This window comes from Boleophthalmus pectinirostris, unplaced genomic scaffold, assembly GCF_026225935.1.
Source record: "Boleophthalmus pectinirostris isolate CB_2022bp ecotype Guang Dong unplaced genomic scaffold, ASM2622593v1 HiC_scaffold_7, whole genome shotgun sequence".
Classification (NCBI taxonomy): Eukaryota; Metazoa; Chordata; class Actinopteri; order Gobiiformes; family Gobiidae; genus Boleophthalmus; species Boleophthalmus pectinirostris.
In genome coordinates this window covers 17605521-17618030 of record NW_026571473.1, presented here as the reverse complement: position 1 = coordinate 17618030, position 12510 = coordinate 17605521, and the positions used below count along the sequence as shown (strand labels likewise).

The following is a 12510-nucleotide window of genomic DNA, read 5'->3' as shown; positions in this document are numbered from 1 at the left end:
TTGAAAGGATGGGAGTGCAAAAATTTACTTAGCAGCAGAAGTGTAATTTTCAAGGTTGTCACACTGATTTTTCCCAGGCATTTGTCTAAAGAACATGGGACTATATTACTGTGCTTATGTTTTAATGAGAGGTAAGAATGCAAAAAAAACTATTCAGTATAGCAAGCTTTAGTAATGTTTTTTCATATATTAATTATGAACAAATAAATATAAAATACTTAGATGAAAGAAATGGTCCAAGTCTAAGTACACTTTTTTGTTATTAGGATAAGCATAGTGTGTTTTATGGATGTTTGTACTTGAAACAATTATAATTTTAGTGGGGTTTTTACTATAGTTTAGTGACTCTTTATCTTTGAGACAGGTGTCTTTGCCGATGTGATTTTTCTTCCCTTAAAACTTCCCAGTATATTCCCTCTACACACCTTTTTTATACACCTATGTTAATTAGTTTTCACTTCAGATTGCCCTCCTTTTTCCAGCTCAGTGATTCATTGAATAATTTCTCACAAGCACCAGGGTGGCTTTCCTCTGCACCATATTGTCCAGTCACACCCATGGCAGCCTCATACATATAGAACAGATGTGGGATGTAAAGATATAGGGCTTCAGTAGTTCAGAAATGATCCAACATTTTGCAGTTTTCTCATTCCTCTGCAGGTTTATACATAAAATTTACCTTTGCCTTTTAAATCAGACTTGATCTTTGTTGAATTAGATTTGCTTCAATTAGGTTTGAACAAAGCGGTCTGCGGCGTACGTGCCTCCGCATACTAAGACACTGATACTTATTTGCATCCTTTATCCAATAGCCACTAACAGAAATGAAGGCTTAAACTGATATGAGACAGATGCAGACATATAATATCTATAATGTAATAAGAGAAATTAGAATCATGTTTATTAAATGTAATTGTGGCATGGCTCAAATCAGAATTTTGATTCACGTATGTGGATGAGCTGTCCATATTTTAGCTGTAAAGTCATGGTGATTGTATCAGGTAACTTAAAACACCCACTGTTATCGCTGTCTGCCTTTTCCTCAGTCTGTCTTCAGGAAATATAAAGCAATCTTCAAGGGCTGTGTGGTGCTGGGAGGATGGAGACAGCCAGGCCAAAATGTGCTACACTAAAGATACAGTTTCACACCTTGGCTCAGGAAACGATCTGAAGCATCAGGAAAGAGAGTGGAAAAGTGAACAGTGAAATAGAGTGAAGTACATGAAGAAGATAATAGGTTGTGTAGGGGTCACACTATCTTTCCTGAATTATCCCACTGATGAATTCTAGGCACAATAATGGCAATCCATCAGAAATGTCTAGTAAAATGGACTATACAATAATAAAAGTAGAGCCCGGCCGATATGGATTTTGCTGTGGCCGATATGAAACCGATATAATGGGAGTTTGAGCTGCCGATAGCCGATATAATCGCCGATATATTTAGTGATGTAAAAATTCACTGTAAATGTTGAATTGTTTAAAAAACTTAGGTTTGGCTCTGGTGGATTTAAAATTGGGTGTATTTAGGCAACATTTATTGTTATTCTGCCTCTTTACATCATATTTACAGACAGTACGTCGGACTAATGGCATTTTTGCATCACATTCTAGACACTAGTGACGGGGATTCCAGTTCTTTTTAGAGAACCGGCTCTTTTGGCTTGGCTCACTAAAAGCTGCTGGTTTTTTGGCTCCCAAGTGGCTCTTCAGATTGTTTTGTTGCAAGCAGGACTAAAGTACGTCTAAAGCAGGACTGAATCAGGACTGAACCAGGTCTAAACCAGGACTAAAAAAGGACTAAACCAGTACTAAAACAGATCTAGACCACGTGTAAAACAGGACTAAACCAAAACTGAACCAGGACTGAGTGTTGGGACTCGGTCTCTATCTGCCCAAAATTAGTCCTGGTTTATTTATTTTATGCTAAACTACAGCCAAATATGCAAGTTTTTTTTTTATCCTATGTACACGCAAATTTCTCAAAGTTTCATTTTCAGCCGCTGCCGCTGTCAAACCAGGAGTCTGCATGCGGCGTGAAGAGAAAAAAAGAGAGAGTAAGAGAAAACACGACTCCCAAAAAGGATCAGGCTCCCGTCGTTCGCTTCAAAGAGCCATTTCGTTCGCGACCGACCCATAATGTAAATAAACAATCGCAATTAGCCTTTAGCCGTAAATACGTGCGCACCGCGGTAATTAATTATATGCGCAAATGTCATAATTCACATGTCTATTCACAGCTCATTTACATATCAGTGCAGGTCCAGTAACAAATATACGGTCAACTTTACAATAGGCCAATAGAAAACAGCCTGTTTATGTGCGGGAGCTACAGCAGCTAACCCATAACAAATGACGAAAACTTACTTCAAAGTCGACATATTTCCAACACTCAGCGCTCATACAGGCTCCTCCTCACATCACAAGTCTGCACTAATAAAGTCCTTTTAATCCAGATTCAAACCGATTGTCCGTAAAAAGAATATAATCTCAACGTTTGGATCCGTGTCTGCGGGTGTAAACAAACACACGTGAGTGACGCGACTCTGTGGTGTGTTCAGGGACAGTACGGACACACACACTGACAAATGACTCCGCAGATAAATACTGATGCGGAGCCACATATTAGGACAATTATCTGTCTGTAAATTGGATTAAAAGAGCATAATGTAGAGAGTCTAAGATTTATAATGACGTATAACATGCCCACATGAAATATCGGCCTCTATCAGCAAGCATATCAGCCGATAGCCGATATGCCTCAATGTGCTCATATCGGCCGATAATATCGGCCAACCGATATATTGGTCGGGCTCTAAATAAAAGTATAGAAATGTTACTTTATTATACCCTTTTTTGGACAATTTTACTGCATGTTTCAGTTTTAAAATTTTCATTCAGCAAGACAATAACATATTAGCAATACAATCTTATACTTGTGCATATTTCAAAAATAGCAATTACGACATATATAGATATACTGTATATAACTCACACCTCTGCTGTCTATAGGTGAGAGTTTATTTATTCCTCATTATTAAACTCCACATTGCTCTTTGCTTCAGTCCAAGCCATCAAATTCAGACTCAAAGAAGTTTTAAAATTAAACATATATTAACAATGTTTGGTTAACTTGCCAGCCTGGAGAAAGTTTTACATGACCTACTTTGGGACCTTCTCAAATCTTTTCTCTTTAACTGTAGGTACAGACAAGCTTAGACAATATTTCTTATGAACAAAACCAATATTACCTCAAAAAGTCAAAGTGGTGGTTTAGTTGATCACTGTGCTGTATTCTTGCAAAACACACTATATTGAATAATGGACATATGATTTTTCTGTGACTTATATTGTGTCCTTCATATATCAGTTAATTCCCGCTACTAACTTTGGTTGCAATTGACACTGGAAGAGGAACAAGTGGTTTCATCAGTTTTTAAATGTGTGTAGCCACAGTATAAAAGACACTGTTTACATTATAACACAATGTAATCTGTAATCTGTTGACAGTGAATATACAAAACTGCTTGTGTCTGTCATCTTTCATTCATTGTCTTTAGCTTTGACATGTACAGTGCTTTGTGTTGATTAAAATTTACTTGCATTATGTAACTTTTTGGCTGGGGGACCTGCTTGTTTCTGTGGTTATATCGCTTTTAATAAAATCATATACAACTATAATACACCACTTGTTATTCTTGCTCTCTTTCGTCACATCACCATATTCCTCTGTATGCGCTGTCCTTCTGCTGTGCCGCTCCATCTCTCAGCCCATCTGGCCTCTATCTGTTACTCTTTCCATCTCATCAGTATTCACTTATACATTATCAGTTCAGCAAATGTGAGATTGTCTCCATAGTATCATTTGTACAAATCAACACGTTATAAAGAACCAGGACCGCTTAGTCTGCAGTCTGGTGTACACAATACACTCTCTAGTATTTCCTCTGGCTGTCTCCGGTCCTTGCTGGATACTAACTGCCCCAGTGAGTGTGCATTCCTAATGTTCCCTTGGCCTCGGTGAGAAAGATGATTGGTAGAATTAATTGTGGCTGCAGGCAGAAAGGGAATAAGTGGTGCGGGTGGGAGAGGGGTAGAGAGATGAGGGGGGCACTTGGTAGTTTTAGTCTTGTTTATGTGCTTTGGGCCTGATGCTAGAGGATGTAGCTTTTTTTTCATTTTATGCAATTGTTAACACAGTCACCGGAGTCCTTTTAGGTTTATTAGTTCATTTAGTGTGAAGTGGTGATTTAGTGTACACCTGTGTGCTGGCAGCAGTGAGATAAGCTGGTCTCGTGCAATGACAATCATAATGTAATGGGCTGTTCAGCTCCCGTGACACTAATACTATAACAGGGTAGTTTATGTCCCGTACTAGGGGTGTCATTAAAGAGACAAATGGACTCTCAAATAGGGAATCCTGTGCAGGTTGGGGTTTGGAAAAACAATTATGGGAAATCTATTGAATTCTTTTTTATTATATTTTATGACTTGCAATTATTATTATTTTGTTTCATTTTATGTTTCTTGTATGGACCGGGTTTTTTGTATGATGGAGATCTTTTTTTCCAACATTTAAATTAAAGGCTATTTACAGTTATAGAGGTTTATCCTAATAATTTAATCATAACAATGCACATTTTGAAAAAAAAAAATGGATTTTTAAAATATAAAATAATATAATAAATGCATTAAGTTAGTAAAATATTAAAATGAAAAACAAAGACTATATTTGAAAAATAAAAATAAACTGATATCTGTGTTGCAAACTGACCCACCTTGTTTTGCTCTTGGTCCCTTCCGTGTCAGCAGCTTACAGGCTCCTGTTGATAGATTTATGAACAGCTTTTATTGCCCGGTGTCATGCGTGTATAAGAATATAAGGAGTTGGGGGTTGGGGTCTCGCTCTCTCTCTGTTTGTGTGAAGGCTTTGGGGGTGAAGAGAGTGGGGTTCTTGAGAAGCGCCTCATCATTTATTTATACAATCTACAGAAGAAGGGGCTTTGCCAAAGGAGGAACTGTCTTCTACAAGTGTCATGGGAATACTGGAGGTCAAAAGATGTTTTTTTAGCCACCAGCACATTTCTTTGTCTGAAAAAATACTCACACTAATGGAGTGTCTGGTTATCTTTTACTAGCACCGATGTTTTGGAGGGCCCCATGTATTGAGTACAGATAGATTTCACACCAGGAAAAATATGTAAACAAATTTCACAATTACTCCAAGCAATAGATTGATTGCAATATTAAAATTGTAAGTTGACATACAATGATTTAATGGGGAAAGCAAATAATTGTTAAAATAAAATGCTTTGAAATGTCAGATTTTCCAACATGCTGTGTTTTCTGGCCTCTGTGAATGAAAGGACTTGTGCATGCTTTTAATTATTCATTTTATTGTAATGATTTACTATGTTCAAATGGCACTACTGAACCCATCTATTGATTTTCCTGCAGCTTTCTATAAATTAGATTCTACATAAATAGAGGTCATGTGACCTTGGGCAAGTAAGAGCCACCACAATGTCTTTCACACAGCTCCAGGATTTTAACTATAGGAGCATATTTAAAAATATTATTGTGGTTTTATTTTGTTTTTGTTTCTTTATCAAAAACAGATTAATCTAGCCATTCCTTGTTTTCAACACACACCCTAACCCAAAGCAAAATGAACAAAATCAGGATAGAAAGGACACAATGTTAAATCAATATGCAAATTCCTTCCTATAGAAATACATGTCTATTCATATTGTAGTTAATAATAATATTAAAATACATATTTTCTTGTAGGCATCCAGAAATGTATAATTCGGCCACACACTGACTGACAAGACTGGCTGAAGTGAATGCCAAATTGTCCAGGAAGAATATGACCTTTTAACAAAACTCATTGAGTGTCCCCTGATCGATTTTTCCAAACAAAAGAGAAAACACTTATTCAAAACCTCTACTTTTGCAGTCAGCCATTTTGAACCTGTCGAGTCTAGTGCGTATCACATGCTGCTGTCTTTGTGGTCAACTTTATCTACGTAGAGCAGTGATAATGAGAGCCCATGCTGTGAGACAGGACAAAGCCACTACATCTGTCACTGCAGTGGATGTCAGAGGAACGTCACATAATTAGGTTTTTTGGTTGTACAGTGTGCGATTCACACTGGGCCTGATGGGTTTGAGACAATGTAATTATGAGATGTTGATGAGGCTGGTTTGTGTTGATATGGCGTGACAGTGGAGCTGGAGAGGAGGAGGCCGGTGACGGTGGATTAAATTAGGCATCATGTTGTCTCACAAATTCAGATTTATCAGCACTTCTAACATCAGCATACCTCTGCTTAGAATACTTAATGGGCGCTAAATGGCAATAGTTGATATTTCAGTAGTTTTAGTTTCAAAGGTTTCAGAGATGCTTTTGTGATCTGAAACTTTTAAAAATTGGTGAAAAAACTAAACAAAAAAACTGCATCCTGGTGTGAGAGAGGTAATTTCTCCACAGATCTTGTTGTAATGGTTGCAACGATCCAGGCAAGGTGGAGAAAAGCAGGTGATGGACTCTTCGCCAGAAAAGTTACATAGTGTAAGATGGTGTTATAGTTCCCTTGTGATGCAAAGGGTCTCTACGTTCATGTTGCATGGTCATTAGCAGTGTAACCTTTTACTTTAAAGTACAATGGGCTCCTAAGCAGTTGCCTGTGGTTCTGCCTGCTTTATTTTGTTGGAGCATTACTCATGTTGTAATGGCTCAGTGATGGCTTAGGTACAGTTATTCTGCTGTGAGTCAGTTCATTGTCAGTGAGTACAGCCCCTGACCACCACTGTGCTGTCAGTACTGGTGTTTTACTAGCCTGTCACTGAATGGCAAGTGTGGCATTCCTCTGTTGTATGTTATCTTGACCTTCATAGACCTGTCACAATTACACATTTTGAAGTGTGATATATTTCCTTAAAAAAAAATCTAAATGTACAGTATTATTAATGCACATGGACTGAAATTAAATACTTAATCAGTCATCTTCAAGTTATTTATTGAACCCTCTACTGCTCAAATATTCAGCAAGGTTTAAAAAAATAACAAAAACTTCCCATTAGTACAAAGAAAAAATGGCCATGATAAATATTGATCTCCCAAAATAATTGTTCCATCTCTCATGTATTGAACGAAAAGTCGATATAGTATTTATTGTGACATGCCTACATGTAGATTGTCACCATCTTTCACAATTACTTTGGCTGTTTCATACAGATTTTCTTTCTGTATACATGCTTACTGCATTGTTCTTCTTGATTCATTTTTGAACCTGCTAATCTTAAGAGACAAACAGGCAAAAGAGTTTTTGAATTGCAAATATGTGAAATGAGCTACAAAAACTAAACAAAGCAGTGGAGTGGATTTTGATTTCTCAGATTTATTCATATCTATCCATAACTACACTAAACCTGGATAAATGAGATGTGGTCATGCACATGAAGAAAGCTCTACTCCATCTATGACAGCTCAAAATGGAACTTGAAATAATGGACTTAAATGTGATATATAATCTGAATTGTGATGTACTGTGCATTAAGTGCAGCATTGTAGAGCTTGTCTGTCTTTCAAACACCTCTGAAATTTGCTTTCCTTTTGCCATTACTAGACCAAACTTTAATTAAGTTACCATTGATTGATGTTAAGGTCCAGTAATGGTAATTTATTTTCCTTGTAAAGCTACAGAGTGTAGCTATACTCTGCAGTTGTAGGTGTGTGCTTGTGTGGAGCAGACTGAGGCAGGGATATTGACAGACGACGCCCGGGGCAGCTCTTTTTTATTACTGACTTGAACTGAGCACCTCTCCATCTCGCGACCGCTGCCTGGACTCACTTTATATAATAGCTAATGTTTTACGAGGTCTATGTCTGCTGAGCTAACATTACAGCTTTATCCTGAAAAACCTCTCTCACCCGCTCAAAACCACTTAATTCTGTGTGCGGTGAAGGTCCTTTTATAGCTTGTACTCGTAGCTCAATGGAAGCAAAGGAAAGACAGATAAAGCTTGTTGGAGAATGTGGGTTGTGCCTGGCTGCGTTCATTTTGTTAGTTACCGTGGTTTCATGGTTCATAGAGCTGACATTTGGAGTACATAAATGCATTCATTTTTCATGACATTCACTGAGTGTGCAGCCTGTTTACCTGCTCTTTGTAGTGAATGGGCAGAGAACTCTCACAGACGAGGCATCGATGTTGATTGAATTGGCCCGACTGATTCCCAGAGACAGGAGGAAGTTGTTGATCTAACTGCATGTCTGGATGTGCTCAGTAGTAAAAAGTTAAACTATTCAGGTCAAATTTAGTCCTTGTAAATGTGCAGAATGGTGCTGCAAGATACATCACAATCAAATCAAAACCAGAATTTTAATGATTGCAATTAGTGAATCACAGAGACTGTAATTAGATTGGCAGCCAACAACAAAAAAGATACAGTTTTCTTATCTATTAAAGATTTGCTGAAATACATGTGATTCTTAGGCAAGCTACACACTACGGGATTTTCCAGTCTTAAATGATTTTTAAATGTGCGACAAAAACCGCACACCACAGACACGAGGAGAATCATATGAGATTTTAAATTTCCGATCACAAAGACTGCTGTGTTGGATATGGCTGCATATCATACAAAGTTGTGAGCGCATCATGTTTCCAATCTAGAGTAAAAATACTCGCCTTGAGTGTTCAAAAGATTGAAACACTTCTAGTTTAGATACAAGTGCTATTATTATTTCTGAAATCTGGTGTAAATGTAAACTTTAGTGGTTTAAAGTAGATTTGTTTCTGAAATGCCTGAGTCCAATTTAAATTTCTGCAGTCTGTCAATATCTTGGGACTAAATTTAAGTCCTCTGAATTTTCATAGTTGTCATGTTTTAAATTGTCCTGTCTTTTCTTCTTGTTTTTGCAGTCACAGATGATGACACAGTGAAAAGGTACTATGCCAAGTTTGAAGAAAGCTTTTTCCAAACGTGTGAGAAGGAGCTCCTTAAAATCAACACATTTTATTCAGGTTTGTATTGTATTAAGCTGCTTTTTATACAATCATTGAAACTTATAAAATGTATTACATTAGTGATGAATATTATTATGATTCAAAACCAAATTTAGACTAAAATTAGAGGAAAACTTCATCAAGTTATTGTTTTGTTAAAATGTTTTGCTTGGTTTTCTTTCCAAATGTGTTGATCTAAAGTTGTTGACTGTTTGGGTCACTAGTAAAAGCAGTGTGTATTTCGGGGCTTGGGTGTGCTGCGTAACATGAGAACAGGCCATTACATATTCTGGTATTCTGGTGCCAGGAGGGAGCCCTCTGCTTTTGAACCCTGTGTCATGGGTTGGAGGGTTTAATGTTTGCCTCCTACAGGCCGTTAGTTAAACTGCAGCCTCCTCAGAGTCAAGTCATGGCCAAGGTTAACTGTATGAGTGTTTGAGCTTATAATGATGCATGTAATGGCAGAGAGGCAGGAGAGAGTCAGTAAGCATAGGATTTATTACCTACCACATGCCTTTACATCATTTGATAACATAATGATGGACAATGTTAGGAGAAAGATTGTAGTAAGATAGTAGTAAGATTTCTCCAACCTCTTATCTTCTGGAAATAAAACTATGTCCAATTTAACAAAAATACTAAACTAGTTTATAGTCTGTCCAGGTAATGATTGCTCTTTCCACTTGATGTTATGTGATTTTTAAAGGTCCTATATTATGCAAAATAGCTGTCTTTTACCTTTAGTTCAATAGAGATTGGCAGTTCAGGATGGAAATTATCCATATGAGTCTAGTGAAGGTGTATGGAATTAAATAACACTTCCTGTTTTACCTCATGACATCACAAGGTGGAACAGATTGTTTTCTGTTTAAGAGAAAAGCTCAGCCTAAATATGCAGGGTTTGTGTGCAAGAAACAAAACATCATAACAGAGAGCAGAAAATATCATAACATGGGCCCTTTAAATTATGTACCTACAGATAAAAAAAGAACAACTAAATACTCATTAGCCCATATAGACATTGCATCCAGTAAATAGATTATTTATCGTAGTGGTTTCATCTTCTTCCTGCTTATCCTCTGCACACAGGAGGTAAAGCGGTAAACATGAGCACGCTGTGGTCTGACAGGCAGCGCTATCTGGTGCCAGTTTCTCTGTTTGTGTGGTCAGGGTGAGAGAAAGAACTGCAGAGATGGAGATAAAATGGCTGCTGACTTTTTATAAAACACTTGCCTCCACACTGGGCTCTCCCTTTGTACCTCACTCTAAAAGGGGTCCTCGACCTTTCAGAAGCTGTGGCCGCACTGCCCTGAAATCTGCCTGTTGGGCTGCACTTTCATCTGCACTGGGCAACAGCTTCATGGAAAAATCATATTTATTCTTCACACATTCAAATCTACTATGTGTTTATTTTTATGATTCATGACCAGCTTTTATTGTATTTCCTAAACCACCAGCTACTGTTATTTCTTGGTTTACTCACTCTGGAGCATTTGACTTCATGTAATTTCAGTATCCAAGTAAATTCAAATATGCTCATAATAATAGGATTATTAAGTATGAGTTAGGCCTGTCGCAGTAAGAAATTTTGAAGCGTGATATATTTCTGAAGGACATATAGATGATAAACAGTAATACTGAAACAAATGTATGCCATGTTATGACACAATAACTTGGCTTATCTCATCTCATTATCAATCTCATCATATAGCCAAAAATTAACCATCTATCATGTGTTGAACGATAAATTGATATAGTAACTATCGTGACAGGCCTGGTATGAGTGTAGATTTACATAAGCAGTGCTTTTAGGCATCCCTGAGGGGCAGTGACTGAGGAGTGTGTCTATATTAAGGCAAATCTTGTATCAACAGCTTGCCACTGAGAATATTTTAATGGTAATGCTTCAAACTCTATTACGTTGCAGAAATAGAAATGACAAATCCATAAAAGGTTAATGATGTTAGATTATTAGATTATAGCAGACTCTTTTTAGCGTCACAGTCTTTCTATATGAGCTTTTTAAATAGATGTTTCTACTCCAAGTGTGTCTCTGGTTTCTCTCTTGTTTACTGGATTAACCTCACTATGACCCAGATAATTGTTCCTTACAGAGCAGGATTTACATACCCTTAATAGCTTCAGTCAATCGTCCACTGCTTCCTGTTGGAGGAAATGTCTGATAGCTGCTCATAAAGATTGGTCTTTTTATGTTTATTTGTACTGTTTGCTGTTTTCATTCATTTTATTAATACTTAGCAAACTGTAATTTCAAAGCCTTAATGTGCACTATTATCTGTAAGTTTTCTAGTGGAGGATCACACCCTTGTCTGTTATTGCTTTGCCTGAAATGTTCTGCAGTATGGTTTTGAACTCTGCATTTGAACTTTCCCCATGGCAATAGACAGGGTTTGATGACTTACTATGAAACATTTCAGGCAAAACAATTACATCTTCATAGAGACAAGACGTTATCCAACCCTCCACCAGAAAACACACAATGCGCACCTTCAAATTAGAGATCAACCTTTTTTTCATGGCCAGTGCTGATGCCGATGTTTAGAATTCAGAGAAGCCAATGGCCAATAACCTCTGCTGTTGCACTAAAAAGCTTAAATATCGGCTAGAGAAATCAAACAACCGATATATATCCGTTTGTCTCTGCTACAAATGCTATAACTGTTGAACAGCATAAAACCAGATGATTTATCTTGGCTTGACTTATTATAATAGGTATGTATGTATTCTCATGTGCGGCTAAGGCTATTTTTTAAATTATTCTAAACTCTGTGATCCTGTAGAGAAGCTTGCTGAAGCCCAGAGGCGCTTTGCCACTTTACAAAATGAGCTGCAGTCATCCCTGGACGCTCAAAGGGAGAGCATCACCCCTCCAGGTCTCCGCAGACGTAAGACCGTCTTTAACCGGTCCCAGGAGGAGCGTTGCCAACATCGCAACATCAAGGACCTCAAACTGGCCTTCAGCGAGTTCTACCTCAGCCTTATCCTCCTGCAGAACTACCAGGTCTGAATGCAGTTAGTCTACACTAGAGCAGGGTCACATCAGATCGCTGGTGATTATATAATCGTGATAATCACCAACAAAGATAATTGCCATAATATCACCAGAATGTGCAGAAAAAAGCAACTTATCCTTAATGATCATTTTTACTTATTCATAACATTAAATAATAATTATTCATATCCATATCATTTTTAAACTGTCAGCTATTTAAATAATTATCATGATATAATCATTAATCTAAATTATTTTGGCCATGATAATCGTGAAACCAAATTTCTATATTGTCCCATGCCTACTGGTGATATATTGTGATGATATACACTATGAGTCAAAAGTTTGGAAACACTGTCTCATTCAATATTTTTTATGGAATTTTATGGAACTACTTTCAACATTTTATATACATTTGGAAGACGTCAAATATATGGAGCAAGATATATGGAAGTATTTAGCAAAGAAAGCATGTTAAATAAC

At 37.2% G+C, this 12510-nt stretch overlaps 1 protein-coding gene across 1 annotated transcript in view; it reads left to right on the top strand.

The window, feature by feature from the left end:
- xpr1a (xenotropic and polytropic retrovirus receptor 1a) overlaps positions 1-12042 on the top strand; it is a 37695-nt gene extending 25653 nt beyond the window's left edge. The window contains exons 3-4 of the mRNA XM_055164780.1: positions 8931-9032; positions 11816-12042. Coding sequence (XP_055020755.1) covers positions 8931-9032; positions 11816-12042 — 329 coding nt within the window. The remainder of the gene's footprint in view (positions 1-8930; positions 9033-11815) is intronic.
- Positions 12043-12510: the final 468 nt, after the last annotated feature.